This window comes from Rhea americana, unplaced genomic scaffold (genome assembly GCF_003343005.1).
Source record: "Rhea americana isolate MKP2758 unplaced genomic scaffold, rheAme1 scaffold_18, whole genome shotgun sequence".
Lineage (NCBI taxonomy): Eukaryota > Metazoa > Chordata > Aves > Rheiformes > Rheidae > Rhea > Rhea americana.
In genome coordinates, this window is record NW_028185927.1 from 527,651 (window position 1) to 543,296 (window position 15,646).

Consider the following 15,646-nt stretch of genomic DNA (forward strand, 5'->3'; position numbering starts at 1 on the left):
TTTAAGTCTACATTTTAAAATGGGTAATTTTAGTAGTTCTGATTGGGAAAAATTAATTTTTAAAGGTCTTACTGAAAGTAAAAAGTTACTAATATTCTTTAAATAACCATGTCGAGTGTCTGTCTTTCTGTATGCATTATATACTTTCCAGTATAATAATTTATGTGTGTATTTATATCACAATGGATAGAATGCTTTCTGTACCGTCCAAATGTTCTGAAGAAGTAGTAATTTATTTTCACTTTATAATAATTTATTACAATACCAAGGCATAGTAGTGTTGCTTAGTTTAAGCAATCTGTTCAATAAAGAGTACATGAGAATTTTTACATTTTCTTCTTAAAAAAAAGAATTGAGTTTTTTAAAAAAAACCCTTCCATGTTACTTTAAACATTTGCCTGTTTTTGATTACCTTTTATGTGATAAACACTGAAGAGCTTTCTTCCAGAATTTTTTCAAATTTGCATCTTTGGGTTTTGATTAACTGCAGATAGTTGGTATTTAGTTAGTAGATGTCAGCCCACCATACCCATGCTAAGAAAGCAGTTTGGTGAACGTGATTTTCCTGGTATCGACCCTGATTTGATTCCAGATTAAGAGGTGAAGCGTATTACCTGAGAGCTGGCGTTGTTAATTCCGGGATTGATTCTGTGCTAACTACAGTCACCTTAGAGCGAAACGATATCTGTCTGCAGAATGTGCTATAACTCCTTCAGTGCCAAACAGTGAATCCAATGAAGAACTGGTTTTCTGTTAGTACTCTTGGTGTGCCTAAAGTRCTGGGCTAAGTATACTGTGCAGCAAGGTTTTATGCAAATTTTATTCCGTTGAGGATTATAGGAAAGTTGTCACACGATGCTTTCCTACTTTTTTTTTCTTTTTTACCTCATACCACGTCCTTTCTCCCTTTAGATGTTCCTATTTCACATTTATAGCACTCTAGCCTTAGTTTGTTGAAAAGTGCAGGATACAGGGGTTGAATTTACTCTGGTTCTGCTTTGTAAATAGGTTAACTGGCTCTCCCAACTCAAGGGAACACTGGGAACAAACAGTCTTCAAAACTATTCATTTTAATGCCAAAGTGTCATGTTTCTACAAGAATAGGAAGTTGGAGTCTCTACTTCCAGGTTCTTTTCTCTTTAATTTGAGAGAGTTTTCTAACTTGAAGTATTAACAAAAATACATGAAGTATTTTCATTTTTGCTGGCATACACATTTTGTGAGAAATCAAAAAAAAAAATCAAAAAACAGAATAAATAGRAAAATAATACCATTCTTGCTAATCTGTGATCTAGACAGAAATGCCTTAGGCAAGCCAGTTACTATCTTCCAGGATGAACAGGAGATCTTGTAATTCTATGTGTARTTCTATGAAAACAGGAAAAGGTATCTTAAATTTTATTTTTACGTGTTCTCAGTCTAATGGTACTAGTCACAGTAAGAGAATGCATAAAAATAGAACGGTATTCTTAAGCAGTGACAATATTGGGAATCTTTGTTTAATCAGAGMGCTCTGCGCTCTTCCACTTTTCAAAATTACTCCTTTTGCTAATATTCAATCAAACTTTAAAAATGTTTGCATTAGAAGAGTATTTATAAATGAGTACTTTTGCTGCTGAGTCCTTAAACATAAGTAATTTCAAAGCGTAGTCACCTCTGTTTATTTTCTGAGGCTAAAAGATCACAGAGTTCACTGAGCTACTGTGGCGGCAACTGGCGTTTGCCAAAGGGTAGAATTCAGAGCTCTAAGAAAAGAAATTTCACTATAGAAATTTCACTGAAGAAATTACTTGCATTGCTTCGTTTTGTTTCCAAAAGTTCAGTTATTTCTTAATCTTCTAATTTGCTAGTGGGGAGAGACATTGTTATATAATGCTTTTAAAAATAAGTTATTTTTAATTATTAACAGAAGCATTTTTTTCTTAAGAAAAGAGATATTAATCAAGGCTATTCGTCTTATTCTTTCCAAGATTTTTGTAAAAGTTACTTGGTAAAGTAACTTTTGTAAAAGTTACTTTAGCATGAATAGCATGTGAGAGAAGCAATATTCCAAGCAATATTCCACCCATCTAATCTAATAGTGAAAAACCTCACTATTAGAATTATTGATACCTTCAAGGACTGATCTTGTGAATCAGTCTGCTAGCCATAATGTTCTGTAACRTTAAAGTGATGTGATTTGGTTCCCACTGAACTTCTGAAAGGTGGTTGTGCTAGTTGCAACAGTGGTGGCGGTTTGAGAGTTGAAACTTGCATGAATAAAAAAGGGTGCTTATCTTTGCATTGTAATTAACAGAGGATTCTAAGAAAATTTGGGATTATTTAGAGGATGTTAACAGTCAACAACTATGCTTTGGAAGATGTATTTTCCAACTATAAAAAGGTCCTATAAAGTAAACAGAGATGGATATCTAAGATTAAACATGCAATATACAGACAAATATTTGATAATATTTATGTGTAACAATAATTTTTTTTTAAACCTGGCACAGTCATATAAATTGGAGCATACAGAACTTAATCTATAGCAAAATCTTACTGAAGTCAAAACTAATAGTTACAGTCTTAACCACTAAGCGTATTATTTTATGTTTTGATGGATTCAGCCAGAAAAGTCAGCTCAAACAAGCAGTAATAAAACTATGTTGTTTGGTATTACTATATATATATGTATATACAAAAAAAAAAAAAAAAGAAAAAAGAAATGCTGGTAAACTCAGTAAGTAAAAGAGCTGAATAGTTCTTCCTGCCCTTTTCCCAGATTTTCCAATCCTTCTTGTCATATTTGAGCCAAGAATGTTCTATGAAGTAATAAATATTTGGAGTTTGAACAGATATAAAGTGTAGCTGTAATGCTAGTACTAGGCACCGCATTGATGGCTAGCTGCAAAAATCCCGCACGTATCCAGCAGTTCTTGAAATACTAGGTATGGTGTATCATTTGTATTTTTATGCTATCTTGCATGAGAACGTAGTAAGGGAAAAGCATTTGAACATGCAGTGTTTCTAACACTGAGGGACTGTTGGGCTGGTTGTGGGGGTTCTTTGTGGTTTTGTTTTTGTTGTTCACTGGATCGTTCCCTAACTCTGTTTTATTTTTCCCTTTTCATCAGCCCAAAGTCTCTAGTCTGCTTTATGATCATATAAAGCAGATACTTTTCTGCAGCGTTTTCTTCCTTTTGTCTTCTCCTTTTCCCTCCTGTAGTGTAGGATACTTCTCTCCCTATATAGGAATCTTGTTTTATTGACGTGTGTTGTCTTCTTGTCTGTGTTAGTCTGGATACACTTTACAGCGAGAATCCCAAGTCTGTTTGCAAAAGCAGGGTAGACCAGCTGGTATTACCTGAACAGCCAGATATTCACCTACTGCCAACAGATRCTGCAAGGATCTGTAGTAGTCCACAATTGCTTCCATTGATCCACAGAAGACGGTTTACAAACTACTCCATATATAAACAGACCTTGTCCARGTTACTGGTATTATTATGAACTGTGATGGGCAACTGAATGTGTTTCACTTTCTTGCCTAAGTCTTGGGTGAATATGGAATTATGTGATTAATGGCCTAAGGCTCGTTATCTGTTGTAATTGTAACAACAAAAAGTTWTAGTTTCCTTTGGAAAATTTTCTCTCTCTCTTGGTTTGAGAGTCAGTGGATCCTTGATATATTGTATGCTGTCAGATACGAAGAAGTAGGTCCAAAGGACATATGGCTTTCATCTTCTGAGTTTTACATTGTATTGAGAAAAATATGATTAATAATTTCTGTATTTATAGCTTGTTCAGTAAAGCAATAAGTACTATAAGCATTCTATTGCTTATTTGTATATTATTGGGAAGGACACAAGATAKAGTGAAATACAAATTCTGTGCAAAAACTAGTGTTTGTATTTTTACAGCTTGTGAAAAAATGACTAATTGAACTCTTGCAAGAAGATAATCAAATGTAGTCCCATGTTGAGTAGTGCTGAACATTTGCCACATTTTTTGATTACTGTGCTAATCCTTCATTATTGTCACACACAAAGCCTACATATAAAAAGAGCTCATCTCCATTAGATTATCAAGAAAGTTAATCCAATAATTTTAAAGCAGATCATTTAACAGGTTCAGATATTCTTGTGGACATCTGTTTTCAGAACGGCTTTATGAGCTGGCCTTAATATTTTAATTACAAAGTTAACTGGGAATTTAAATTAACCTTGTAAGGGATTTAGATTATTTTTTTCTGAGGATAATTGTGTGTAGATTTAAAATGATGTRACAATTGTGAAAAAAACWAACAAACAGAAAAACCCCAAACCAAAAAAACAAACCCAGAATGTACTTGGATGTGTTTTCATGATCTTGCTCGACTCTGGAGAAGGGCTATTGGATTTTGTATGTGTGGCGTTCACTTTAAAAGAATGCCGTACAGAWTTGCAGCTGGTTAATCTGAAGTCTGTAATGATAGTGTGTATAAGAAAGCAGCATGCTCTTCCGCTAGGGAACCATTTGCTGATAAACGWGAACGAAAGAAGACGTTCTGTGTCRTTCTTGGCAGGCAAAGTTGATGAGGAATAGCGAGTCCAGTGAGATCTCAGGAATGGTCCATTTTATTGATGGTTGGGGGCTCTTCAGTAATAGAAGCATCTTCTTAAGGGAGTTTCCCTTCTACTTACTGCAGGTTAAGTTTGGTCAGAAAAACCTAAAGCAACAACTCAAGATACCAGTGACTACATTGCTTGCATGTGCTGAGGAGTAGATTATAAYAAAGTAAGGCAGTGTAATAGGTGCCTTGATATATATGATAGACTCGCACAAAAGGTGTGTTGAGAGAGAGAGATAAAATGTGATAAAACCTTCTGAGACTGCTTTGGTGAGCTGTGTCAGAAGCATGATTAAGCAGGCTTCCTTTCACCAGAACCTTAACATAAATTAGCAGTATTTTTTGTCAGTGTTTTTGCTGAGAAAGATTGATAAGGTTTGGTCATCTGCCCTTAGCACTGAGAAGCTTACCCATAAATAGTGTAAAAAATCTCTTTGTTAGACATGAAACTTAACACATATTACGTTTAGCTGTATCTGTGGAATAGTAAACATAAGCCAGTGATCACTGTTCTTTGCTTCAGACATCCTATTCTGTGAATTGTCCTTGTAGGCACAGTTTAATTGCAAATGTGTAATCATAATTTTCAATAAATGTTGATGGTGCTTTTAGTGTGTTGATAGTGCTAATCTGATTATGTATTTATGATTTTATTACATGACAATATGAACTACTTGAAGGATTCCATTATAAATACTGTACTGTATTGAACAGAGGGGAATACAGGCTGTTTCCTTCTTCCACACAGAAAGACATGCAGTGGGAATACTGGGAAATATAGGCAGTTTATATGTGTGTGTATATACATATATATGTATATAGTTGTATTAATTGTTTTGAAGRACTGCTAATAAAAGAAAAATAATCTTGATGTGCGAGGGAGATTTAAAAAAGTACTTTGGGACTGAAGTCTTGAATCTTGGACAAGTCTTCAAAAATCATCCTTTGCTCTAGATTCTGTCATTAAAATCTGTTCTAATGACATCTTATAGTATATTGTAGTTTGGGTGCAGTTAGTTTTATGTTGGTTCGTGATATCAGATCCTGTAATTTACAGAGCCCACTTCAAGATTATTACGTTTGAGAATATGCTGCCTGTAATTAATAGCTTATATACAAAAAGATACAGGGAATGTTTCTGGACATGGTGATTGTGATCTACTATATTTTAAAGTAATTATTACTCAACTCATCAAATATGAGTCTTAGAACTARGATACTGTTTGACTGTACAGAGCATAATCCTGATCAAAGTGTGTTTGAGCTTTTTTTCCAGCTGATACCTGCTTAAGGAAGGTCAAGCACACTTCTGGCAAGAGTTGGACTGTGTAAGTGCCAGCCCGAAAATAGCTCCCAGAGCATTGGATGCATTGTAATGCATATTAGATGCATCACTTTCTGTTTTTTGCTTCTAGATCTTGTAGATCTTCTGGGAACATCTTCTGCGATCATCAGAGGAGTTCTGCGAACCTTTTGAGAAATTGAGGGTGCCTAGTGCTGCCAGGAAAGGATAGCTACAGATAGCCTTGACTTCTAGCAAGCTTTAGCAGCTTCTAACAAGCTCTATCTGCTGTTCCTGATCAAAGCATGTTTGAGTGTTTGAGCTGACTCCTGATTAGGGAGGGTCAAACACCCTTTCAGCAGGTGCTGGGGAAGCTCTGTAAAAGTGCTGGGCCTAAGGCACRGCTAATGGAGGCAGCAGTTTGTACTCAAGGGGGCTAGAAGCTCTGCTGAGGACAGTGTTCCTGTGCTTGGCAGTGATGGTGATGATGTACAGCCTCCAGCACCCATGGGAGCAATTACTCTTGGCACATCAGAGGCCTCAGTTCAGGCAGAGTTCCAAAGGGAGGATGCAGCTCTCAATGTTTGGCTGCAAGGCTTTCTGGAGCCTCCATGAAGTCTAGTGCAGGGGAACAGGGTGCCCTTATCTGCATCAGATGTGTGGTGGTGGAGAGTCTATGCACTGTGGGAAGAGGTCAGCAGACTGTGCAGCATTAGAGATGATGAGAAAGAGATTGACCTAATCTGAGACCCTGCAGATAGAAAAACTGAACCCTCAACTGTACAAAGGTGGGGAAGCAGAGTCTATGCTTGTTGGATAAGAAATAGAGACTCTCATAATAGCAATGGCTGGAAGCTTGTGACTTCTGACAGCCAGAAGTCCACTGCAGGTCTGCAGCCACAGAATAATACATTCAGTGCCCTAGTAGCAGAAAAGGACTGGGAGCTCTGTGCAGGAAAGCATCTGAGTCTGCTGGGCCTGAATTGTGGAAGCAGTACTTGAAAGAAAYAGCGAGGGACAGTAGTGGGAGACTTCCTGCTGTGGAGGATGCAGGCATGATCTGCTGTCTAGGAAGGTCTGCTGTTTGCCCAGATCTTGGCTCCAGGATGTTGCAATGAGACTGCTGAGGCTTCTCTAAACCTTGGACTGTTGCCTTATGCTGTTCTTCCATGTGGGCACCAATGATAATACCAGTGGAGAGCTTGAATGTATCAAGCATGACTACATGGCTTTATGGGCAAGTCTCAAGATCGTGGGAGGCCAGGTGGTTTTGTCTTGAGTCCTACATGTGGGAGGGAAGGGCTTGAGGAGGACTGGATGGACTGGATATGGTTCAACTGGTGGTGTTCRTCTGGTGTTGACTGCAGAGATTCAGTTTTTATGACTCTCTTTGAGGATCAAGGACTGCTGGAAAGAGATGGGATTCACCTGCCCCCCACGTGGAGCAAAAGCATCTTTGCAAACAGGGTGTCCAGCCTGGTGAGGAGAGCTTTAAGCAAGGAGCAACAGAGGAGGGAGATGACAGCCCACCAATGGTGGACTGGATTGGCAAGCAGGGTGTGGGCTGATGTGGATGAGAGAGATCTTGTAATCATCAGAACAAGGCAGAAGGGGGCCCACCTGAAGCTTATGCACACAGATAAAGGAAGTACTTGCAGGACAGCATTATGGGGGAAGCTCTCAGTATCTTTTCTGGGAAATTAGCATGACTGGGTGCCTCTCTAAGGTGCCTGTACATACTAACACATGCACCATGGGGAGCAAGCAGGTCTGTGTGCAGTTGCAGGGCCACGATCTCATCAGGACCACAGGGTGCTGATTCCCAAACCAATATTGCCACATCTCAGCATATTCTAAATACGCCAGTGATTTTTCAGATTGAATAATTTGCTCAATTTCAGTGTATTACTTCACAAGAAGAGTAATAGAATACTTTGAGAACACTAATRGAAATGAGTCGCATTTCATTTCACCAATGAACAGATGATTATCCCAAAATAATTGAATGTACATCAACAGAAACATTTGTTGCAAGTGAAGTAGTAAGCTGCATTCGTTATGGTAGTGTCCAGCCCATTAGGTTCAGTGAGGCATGGATATATTCTATAGAGGATAAAAAGGCACGGTTATAATGGTCAGGTGAGCTCACACTCTTTCACAATTATATTCCTTTATTTAAACTGCATTACTTGTTCTGCATTGCAAACTGCTTTATGATCCAGTAATTCTAGCCAAAATTAGTTTTTTCTTTCTACATAAAAGTATGAACAAACAATACTTAGCTGCTGTGCTTTACAAGACTGTTACGAATTTTAGCTGTATAATTTTTAAAAGACCTCTGAGTGGAATACAAGTGCAAAATGATGCTGATAGCAGTATAGGTAACCTGCATATTAAAATTCCACGGAACAAAGAAACTGTGGGAAACCTTTTAGGTATATTGAAGACTGAAGGAGGTTTCATGAATTATTTTGATATAGACTCTATTTAATGAAAATTCTAGTACACCTGTTACCTAATACACCTGTTAACTTTTTAAATTAATTCTATATTGGAGAGTTGAGGGAGGTGGAATGTGACTTACCTTTACTCCAGAGCTTTGAAACACAGCTGGACAGAAAGCTGAAAGGGAAACAAAAGTAATATTTTCTGGTAATAGTAATAATAAGAAAATAGTGGATAATAAGCTAGTGATAGAAAAACTAAAATAAACTTATATCAGAACTCTTATATCACAATATGTGAATCCTACAGGGTTTGGCATTGATTTTGATATTATATGATAAATTCTTTAATGATGTGTAGAAGTACATAAATTTAACAATCAAATTTGCGATGTCATAGCTAGGAATACTGATAAATACAGAGAATCTTAAATGAGAAGTACAGGTGGATGTGAATGTCTTGGGAATTTGGTTGGGTAGATATGAGAAGAGTAAGATAAGTAAGGCTATCCCAACATAGATATAAAATAGGAGATTGTTCATTGCAAGATAATTATGAATAAAATACCCTTGGCAATATTTTATTAATAAGAAACCAAAGATGAAATTTAAATTCAGTAGCATTGCTTGGAGAGGTTAGTTTGATTTCAAAATACATATGTAAGAATATAGTTAAAAATTCTGTAGTACAGTCTTGCTGCAAACTTCGCAGGATTGCTGTCTAATAGAGCAGCTTCAGAAGGTTGATCTTCCTTCATAATTACGATCAACCTTGCTTAAAAAAACAACAAAAAAAGCCTTTAACTGAAGTCTTAACCAGAGTAAATTTTAGGAAAAGGAAGTAAATACAGCATGTTGCTTGTGACACGAGGTAAAAAAGCAAAAGCCCATGAAATATTTTAAGTATATGCATTTTGAGATGTTGTATTCTGAGTATATCTAAAAGAAAAATAAAGAATTGATGGCCTAAGTAAGTGAAATAGAAACACTGCTCCAAAGAGAATGTGGCATGGAAAACAGTTTTATAGCAGAGTTGAATGAGTTGCCTACAAGTGTCTCTTTCTCTGGGGTTAGGGTAAGAACAGTACTCTCAAACCATTTTGCACTATATATTGTAGCATATATACACCATGTGGCATTAAAGTGGTATGGTCATGATTATATGTTGCTAATATTCATTTGTAGGTGGAATAATTGACATTTCAGTTACAGAGCGGGGAGTTTTCAAGATGCCAGGCAAGTTCTGGTATAAGCTGTTAAATCTGATATTTTTCAGTTACAGAGGTTATTTCAGTTACAGAGTGGTAACCATATAGTAGATCAGCTGCACTGCTCTCGCCTATGGAAGATCTGTATTCCAGCCCATTCAATTCAATGTACTGGACATAGGAAAAAGAGTTTCTTCTTGATTGATTCTGTAATAGAATTACTGAATCTCCATTGTTTAGGCTAGCATACAATGCTAACTTTATTACTCCTTATATTTTTTCAGGACAAGGAAAGAGTGGAGGGTGTCTCTGTGGGAGCCATTCTTTCTGATTACCAACGAATTCGAGTAGAAGATGTGTAAGAAAATATTTATTATTAAACACATTATGGAAAGTGTTTTATTTGTTTGTTTTCTAACTCAGTCTGTAGCACAGAGCAAACAGTTACTTTATTTCTTATGTTCTATGATACTCAATTCCTTCAATGTGCTAATTTTTTCCTGAACCTTTTTTTCTGGAATTATGTCTTCTATATATATCGTTAAAGAAAATCCAGTAAAGAGTATATTTTTTGGAGTTCTCTACAGGTCTCAGATTGATCTGTTGAAAATATTGAGAGTTTTGACATGGAAATAGTGGAGTTAGGTTCAGGTCTTTGATTTCAGCTAGAAGTTTGCTCAATTCCAGAGATAGCAGTATTGTGGTCTATATTTATTGTGGTCTGTATTTTTCAACAGGGTTTTAATATAAAGGGGTCAGAAATTAGAAATCTTTATTATTGAGAATTATTAAAAAATATATGCAATGTAAACCTAAAAAATTTCTTTACAAAGTACAGCTGAATCCCCTTACTCTTTCTCCATTCCAATGATCTACTGAATCTAACAGTTTGTGACTTCTTATCAGGAGTTAAATGCAAGATAATTCTTATGTTCGTATCTTCCATTACTTCCTTAAAATCTATTACACAAATAAACTAAAAAAAAAACCTAAAAATCTATTATACAAATAATTATACAAATAAACAAAATCACAGGAACTTTGATTTCTCATTTCTAATGTGCAAATTCTTTAAGTCTAGACTGACTGTGRTACTTCTTCTGAGAGTCTTAATAAAAAAAAATTAGGTGATAGGAATTGTGTGTTATACACAATTGTGTGTTATATCCAGATTTGATTTGGATCTTTAAAAAAAAAATCACATACATCTGATGAAATGCAAAACTAGCTTGTGAAAAAAAATAAATTATTAGTTAATTATAGTTCATTAGTTATTTGTTGATAATGGAATAAAAAAATCTGGAAAATTTTATGAATTGCAGTAATGTTGAACTTAATGCCATGCCAACTCGGCTTACATCAGTGAGTTACATCTGATGGGTGTTCTCTTTTCAATTTACTTAGATAAACTGAAGTCAGAAATAGTTTCTTTCTTTTTCTTTTCTCTTAGGCTTAATGTACATACTGAAATCTAGGAACAGTAGGACGTTTTAATAAATGCCTGATCATGCTACTAGATATTTTAGGAAGGATTATTTTTGCTGATCATGGGTCTCTGATCARTTACCACAGACAGAAGACTGACAACACATCACAGTATTGCCAACTGACCTGATTAATTCCAAGGTCACTCAGTGGTAAAAATTTACATTGACCTGAAGTTCTACCCCTTGCAGTGAAATTATATCACCTGACCCATCCTGACTACTTGGATTCAGCTAATTTGATAGCTAAAGATAGGCACCTAAAGAATTACCTGGCATTCAGAGTTGCTAACTGTTTGTTAATTTTACAACTGAGTGCTTTGTTAACATACATAAAAGTGATAGCAAAACTAASAAGATTATATGCGTGCTATGTATGGATTTAGGTATCAGCAGTAAGCACCCGTTTAACTACAAAATCCTGACAGTCATTTAATACTAATGAGAAATCCCATGTACTAGATAAGCATTTGTAAGTTATCAATTAATGTAATATTTTGAGTGATCTGAGTTAGGTAGTTAAATCTGGTTTTCAGGATCCAGGTATTATATCATTTTTATCATCAGCTGATGATTCTTGGCAGTTTGCAGTCGGGTTGCCTTTCAGTAGTATGAATTACTAGTACTCTAATATGATAAAGAATCAAAAGCAATGTATCAAATGCTGCATAAACGCAATTTGTATCAAACCAGATCATTAAATTGGCATTATCAAGTTCTAACTTTGTTTCACAAACTACGCTTTTTCTTGAGCTGTGCTTTTCTTGCGTGTTGATACTAGTCATAGTTTGTTGAGTGTAACAAATTCAGGGTGTCGCACTGGTTATCTACACTAGGTGTATCACAGAGCAGTAACTCTTGCTTTAACTGTGTATATAAAAATTAATTACTTTCTAAGCTGTTTATTGGTTTGTACTACTAAAGGTCTAGAGATGGATTTTCTCTTGATTTCTCTTATTTTATTCCTATGCAACTCTATTTGTATGAATAAGTTACAACTTACAAAGGTGAATTATAGTTAGAATAAGTTTCCTTCTTTTTATCTTATGTTAGACTTAGTGTGTATACTGAAGTCTAGAAAAATATTTTAATTGAAATTTTAAAAGAAAAATTACCTTACAGTAGGAAATCAGAGAAATTAATTTTCTTTAGTTTTAAATGAATTATGCTGTGTAAAAGCGTATTTTTTGGCTTTCATCCAACTGTTTTTTTTTTTGTTGTTGTTGTTTAAGATGCAGAAGGCTTAATCTTCAGTCGCTTGCTTTTCTTTGGCGCCGGAACCAAGAAATTTTACTTAAAGAAATGATATCGTCCAACATTCAAGCCATAATCATAAAAGTCGCAGCTCTTGGTATGTATCCAGATTCTGAGCAGTGTTGTCTGTTGAAACTTCAATGAACAAGTCCATAGCACATCAGAGAAAAACAGTCGTTTGTTTTATATTTTAGGATAAGAAATGTTAACATGCTCATGAAGAAGACTCTGAAGCTATGGCTATATGCTATGGCTATATGACAGTCAAGATGTCTTAATGATCAGTTTACCTGTATGTAATTCATACTTTTCTCAGTGTAGACATTGAAAAGCTGGAAGTAATTCTTCCTAGCATAGTAATTAAATTCCTTTAGTAATTTTTTTGTTTTGCTTTCATTATGATTTTCAGTAAAAACACATGCATAATTCAGTAGTTCACAGTATTGTCATTTGTAGATGATACAAACTGGTGGCTAGACAAAATTATAAAACAACCATGAAAGTTTTAATAGAAACTTAACAAATTAACATCAAAAAAGATGTAATCATGTGAGGCCAAAATATTTTACATAACAACAATCTTTTGATTTGGTAAAAAGTAATAGCTTATCGTTACTTTCCGAAGAGTAGTATTTACAGTGTAATTGTTTAGTACATCAGAGCTCAAAATCAACTTGTCTTTTTATTAGTAAATGTTTAAAATGAGATTTTTATAATGAAGCAAATCATTACACAAGGTAGTTGAATTTTTTTAAGGTAAAGATATGTTCAAATCAAGTTTTATAGAAAGTCTTGTTTAAAGACATACTCTGTAACCATGAGAAGCACGTAAGAAACATATTAATACCGCAATATATCATTTCAGACCTTTATGCACTTTTTCATTTAAGAGTATCCAATGAGTACAAAATGTGACCAAAGGACTTTTTTTTTTTTTTTTTTNGGATATTACTAGAGTTTTGTGGCCCATTTGACCAAAGAATAGCTAGTATAACAAGAGCAGCAGTTCTACTTTGGTGGCTAAAGATATATGTCTGAAAAATTGTTGTGTAACCTTGCATTAGAAGTCTGATGACTGGCTTATTTGTGTAATTTTCACATTAAATTCTAAATGTATTTCCTTTCTTCCTTAAAGACTGCTTTATAGTAAAGTTATTTCTACTTAAATATTAGCCAAGAAATGAATATAACTCTTTAGACTTTGCATGACTTCATAGTGTGACTTTTAATTAATTCTTTATTATTTATTTATTTCTCTGTTCATCTTTAGCTGGTAGGCTGTTTAGAATGGTTGGAAAAGCCAAGTTCTCTCATTCACTTACAAATTACAAGCAATGTAATTTAATAGTGTTTTCTTATATTTTGGGGAAAGCTAGTTACAAATACAGGGGAATTAACTGCTGCATGTTCTACTGTACAACACTTCTTTCTTAAATTGGAAAAAAATAGCTCAAAGTATGTTTTAAGTAAATAAAATTTGCAGGCCATATAGAGCACATCTTTGTAATTTAAAATATAGAGAAAGGATGTTGCTAACATTGCTTATATTAGCAGGAAGAAAAGTGTCCACAAAAAATATGTAGCATGTTTTTTCCAATCAGAATTATTTTGTCATCAAGTTTACATTGTTGTCATTTGTGTTTTTTTTCTTTTTGTAATTAGCTGTCTTCGGTTGTACAAAATTAAGTAAAAATAAAGTGTATTTAAAGTATTTTAAAGAATATATATGATTTAGATGATATGATAGATAAAACTATTTCAAGAGTAGACATCAGTGATGGCCTCACTCATCCATAAAGCAAGATAAGCTTGTCTTTTGTAATTCTACAGGCTTAAACCTTAAAAGGCATTAGTTGATGCACAAAGAGTGCTTTGTTGGCTGTTCATTTAAGGAGCAAATACCATAAATACTTGTAGATAGCAATTAGGTAGAAAATCACTGCAAGATTCTTTTTTTTTTTTTCCTTCCTTTTTCTTTCCTTTTTTTTTGGCTACAGGTAAAAGAAAGATCTTATCAGAGTCAATTTCTCACCTGCCTCAGGCAAACGTAATTAGATGTAAGCAAATTTAATGGAGCTTATGTGCTCTGGGGACATTCTGTAATGCTTTAATAATTGCATGCCTTATTAAAGCAGATTTAAGRTATGAAGATTGTTTAGCATATCAAGTGGCAAAAAAGCTAAGCTATAGGTTAGCTTTTTACCTTTTAGATTGATAATCAAAGCTAAACTGCAGTGAAAATATTTAAAATAACAGATTTAATAGTCTAAATGGCAGTGCATTAGATGATATATTGTACAGATGTTAAAGCAAGAAACAAGTCTGTAACTTGAGCTTGACATTCATCAACACTGGCATACTTGTGCACTTGCTTTGTCCTGTTTCCCATTAAGTCAATGCCAGTATTGGCAAGGTAAAAGCCTGTCRTTTTATGTAGAAAACACATAATTATGCAAGTAAATGAGCATTAGTTAGTACATTTCCCCTAAATCCACCATTACAAATTAATAGCATAACTTTGCCAGTGGCAACAGTTTTCTATCTCAAARTAGCATGCTCTTTCAGGTGGGATACCAGTCGCGCTCTCGTATATGCAAAAGAAATATTCTTAGCAATTCGTCTTCACATACTTACATGTTGATCTGTAAGTAGATCAGCTTTCTTTCCGTTAGAGTGTGTTTCAGAAGCTTTAATGGTGAGAAATGGTCCATGATCTAACAGCAAACGTGAGCAACATGCAAGTACGTGAAATTCCAGTAATATGCATTACTCATGTGAGACAGAGTTAAATATAGCATAATAATATGTGGTTTTGAAATCTTTGTTCTGTTAATACATGTTATGGATTAAAATATTAATTAACTTGCAGAAGTGTATCAGCATCTGTGTATAACTGATCCAACTTTTAATCTTGGTAACCTGCAGGTTTAGCTCAGTTGGTTAGAGCGTGGTGCTGCTAATGCCAAGGTCATGGGTTCAATCCCCGTGTGGGCTGTGCTGAGGGTTGGACTAGATGATCTCCMRAGGTCCCTTCCAACCTCACCATTCCATGATTCTATGATTATACATTGGTCTCACAAGTACTGAGTYCTAAAACAAATTACTTCCACTGCAGCACTAACTGTAGAGGGTACATTTGGAAGGAATCTTTTTGGTCTCCACACTATGGTCCTCATTCAAATATACCTTGCAGAGTCAAGAATTAACACTGAAATGTAACTTCAGTTATACATTTTAACATATGACTAATTTCAGCTCTGTCAATATAACTTAAATTACATCATGCAGTTAAAGGAACTTGTCCTCAAAGGTTCTAGTTTTCTTTACTGTTTTAAGACTCATGTTCATCTTCAGTAAGTTTTAAGAGAAAATTGCACATCATTTCT

The 15,646-nt window shown here is 34.9% G+C and overlaps 1 protein-coding gene across 4 annotated transcripts in view; it reads left to right on the top strand.

Moving 5' to 3' along the window:
* DPH6 (diphthamine biosynthesis 6) overlaps positions 1-15,646 on the top strand; it is a 205,738-nt gene that overhangs the window by 44,992 nt on the left and 145,100 nt on the right. For all 4 annotated transcript variants that reach the window (XM_085301636.1, XM_085301634.1, XM_085301635.1 and 1 more), the window contains exons 4-5: positions 9,807-9,880; positions 12,239-12,357. In XM_085301636.1, coding sequence (XP_085157762.1) covers positions 9,807-9,880; positions 12,239-12,357 — 193 coding nt within the window. The remainder of the gene's footprint in view (positions 1-9,806; positions 9,881-12,238; positions 12,358-15,646) is intronic.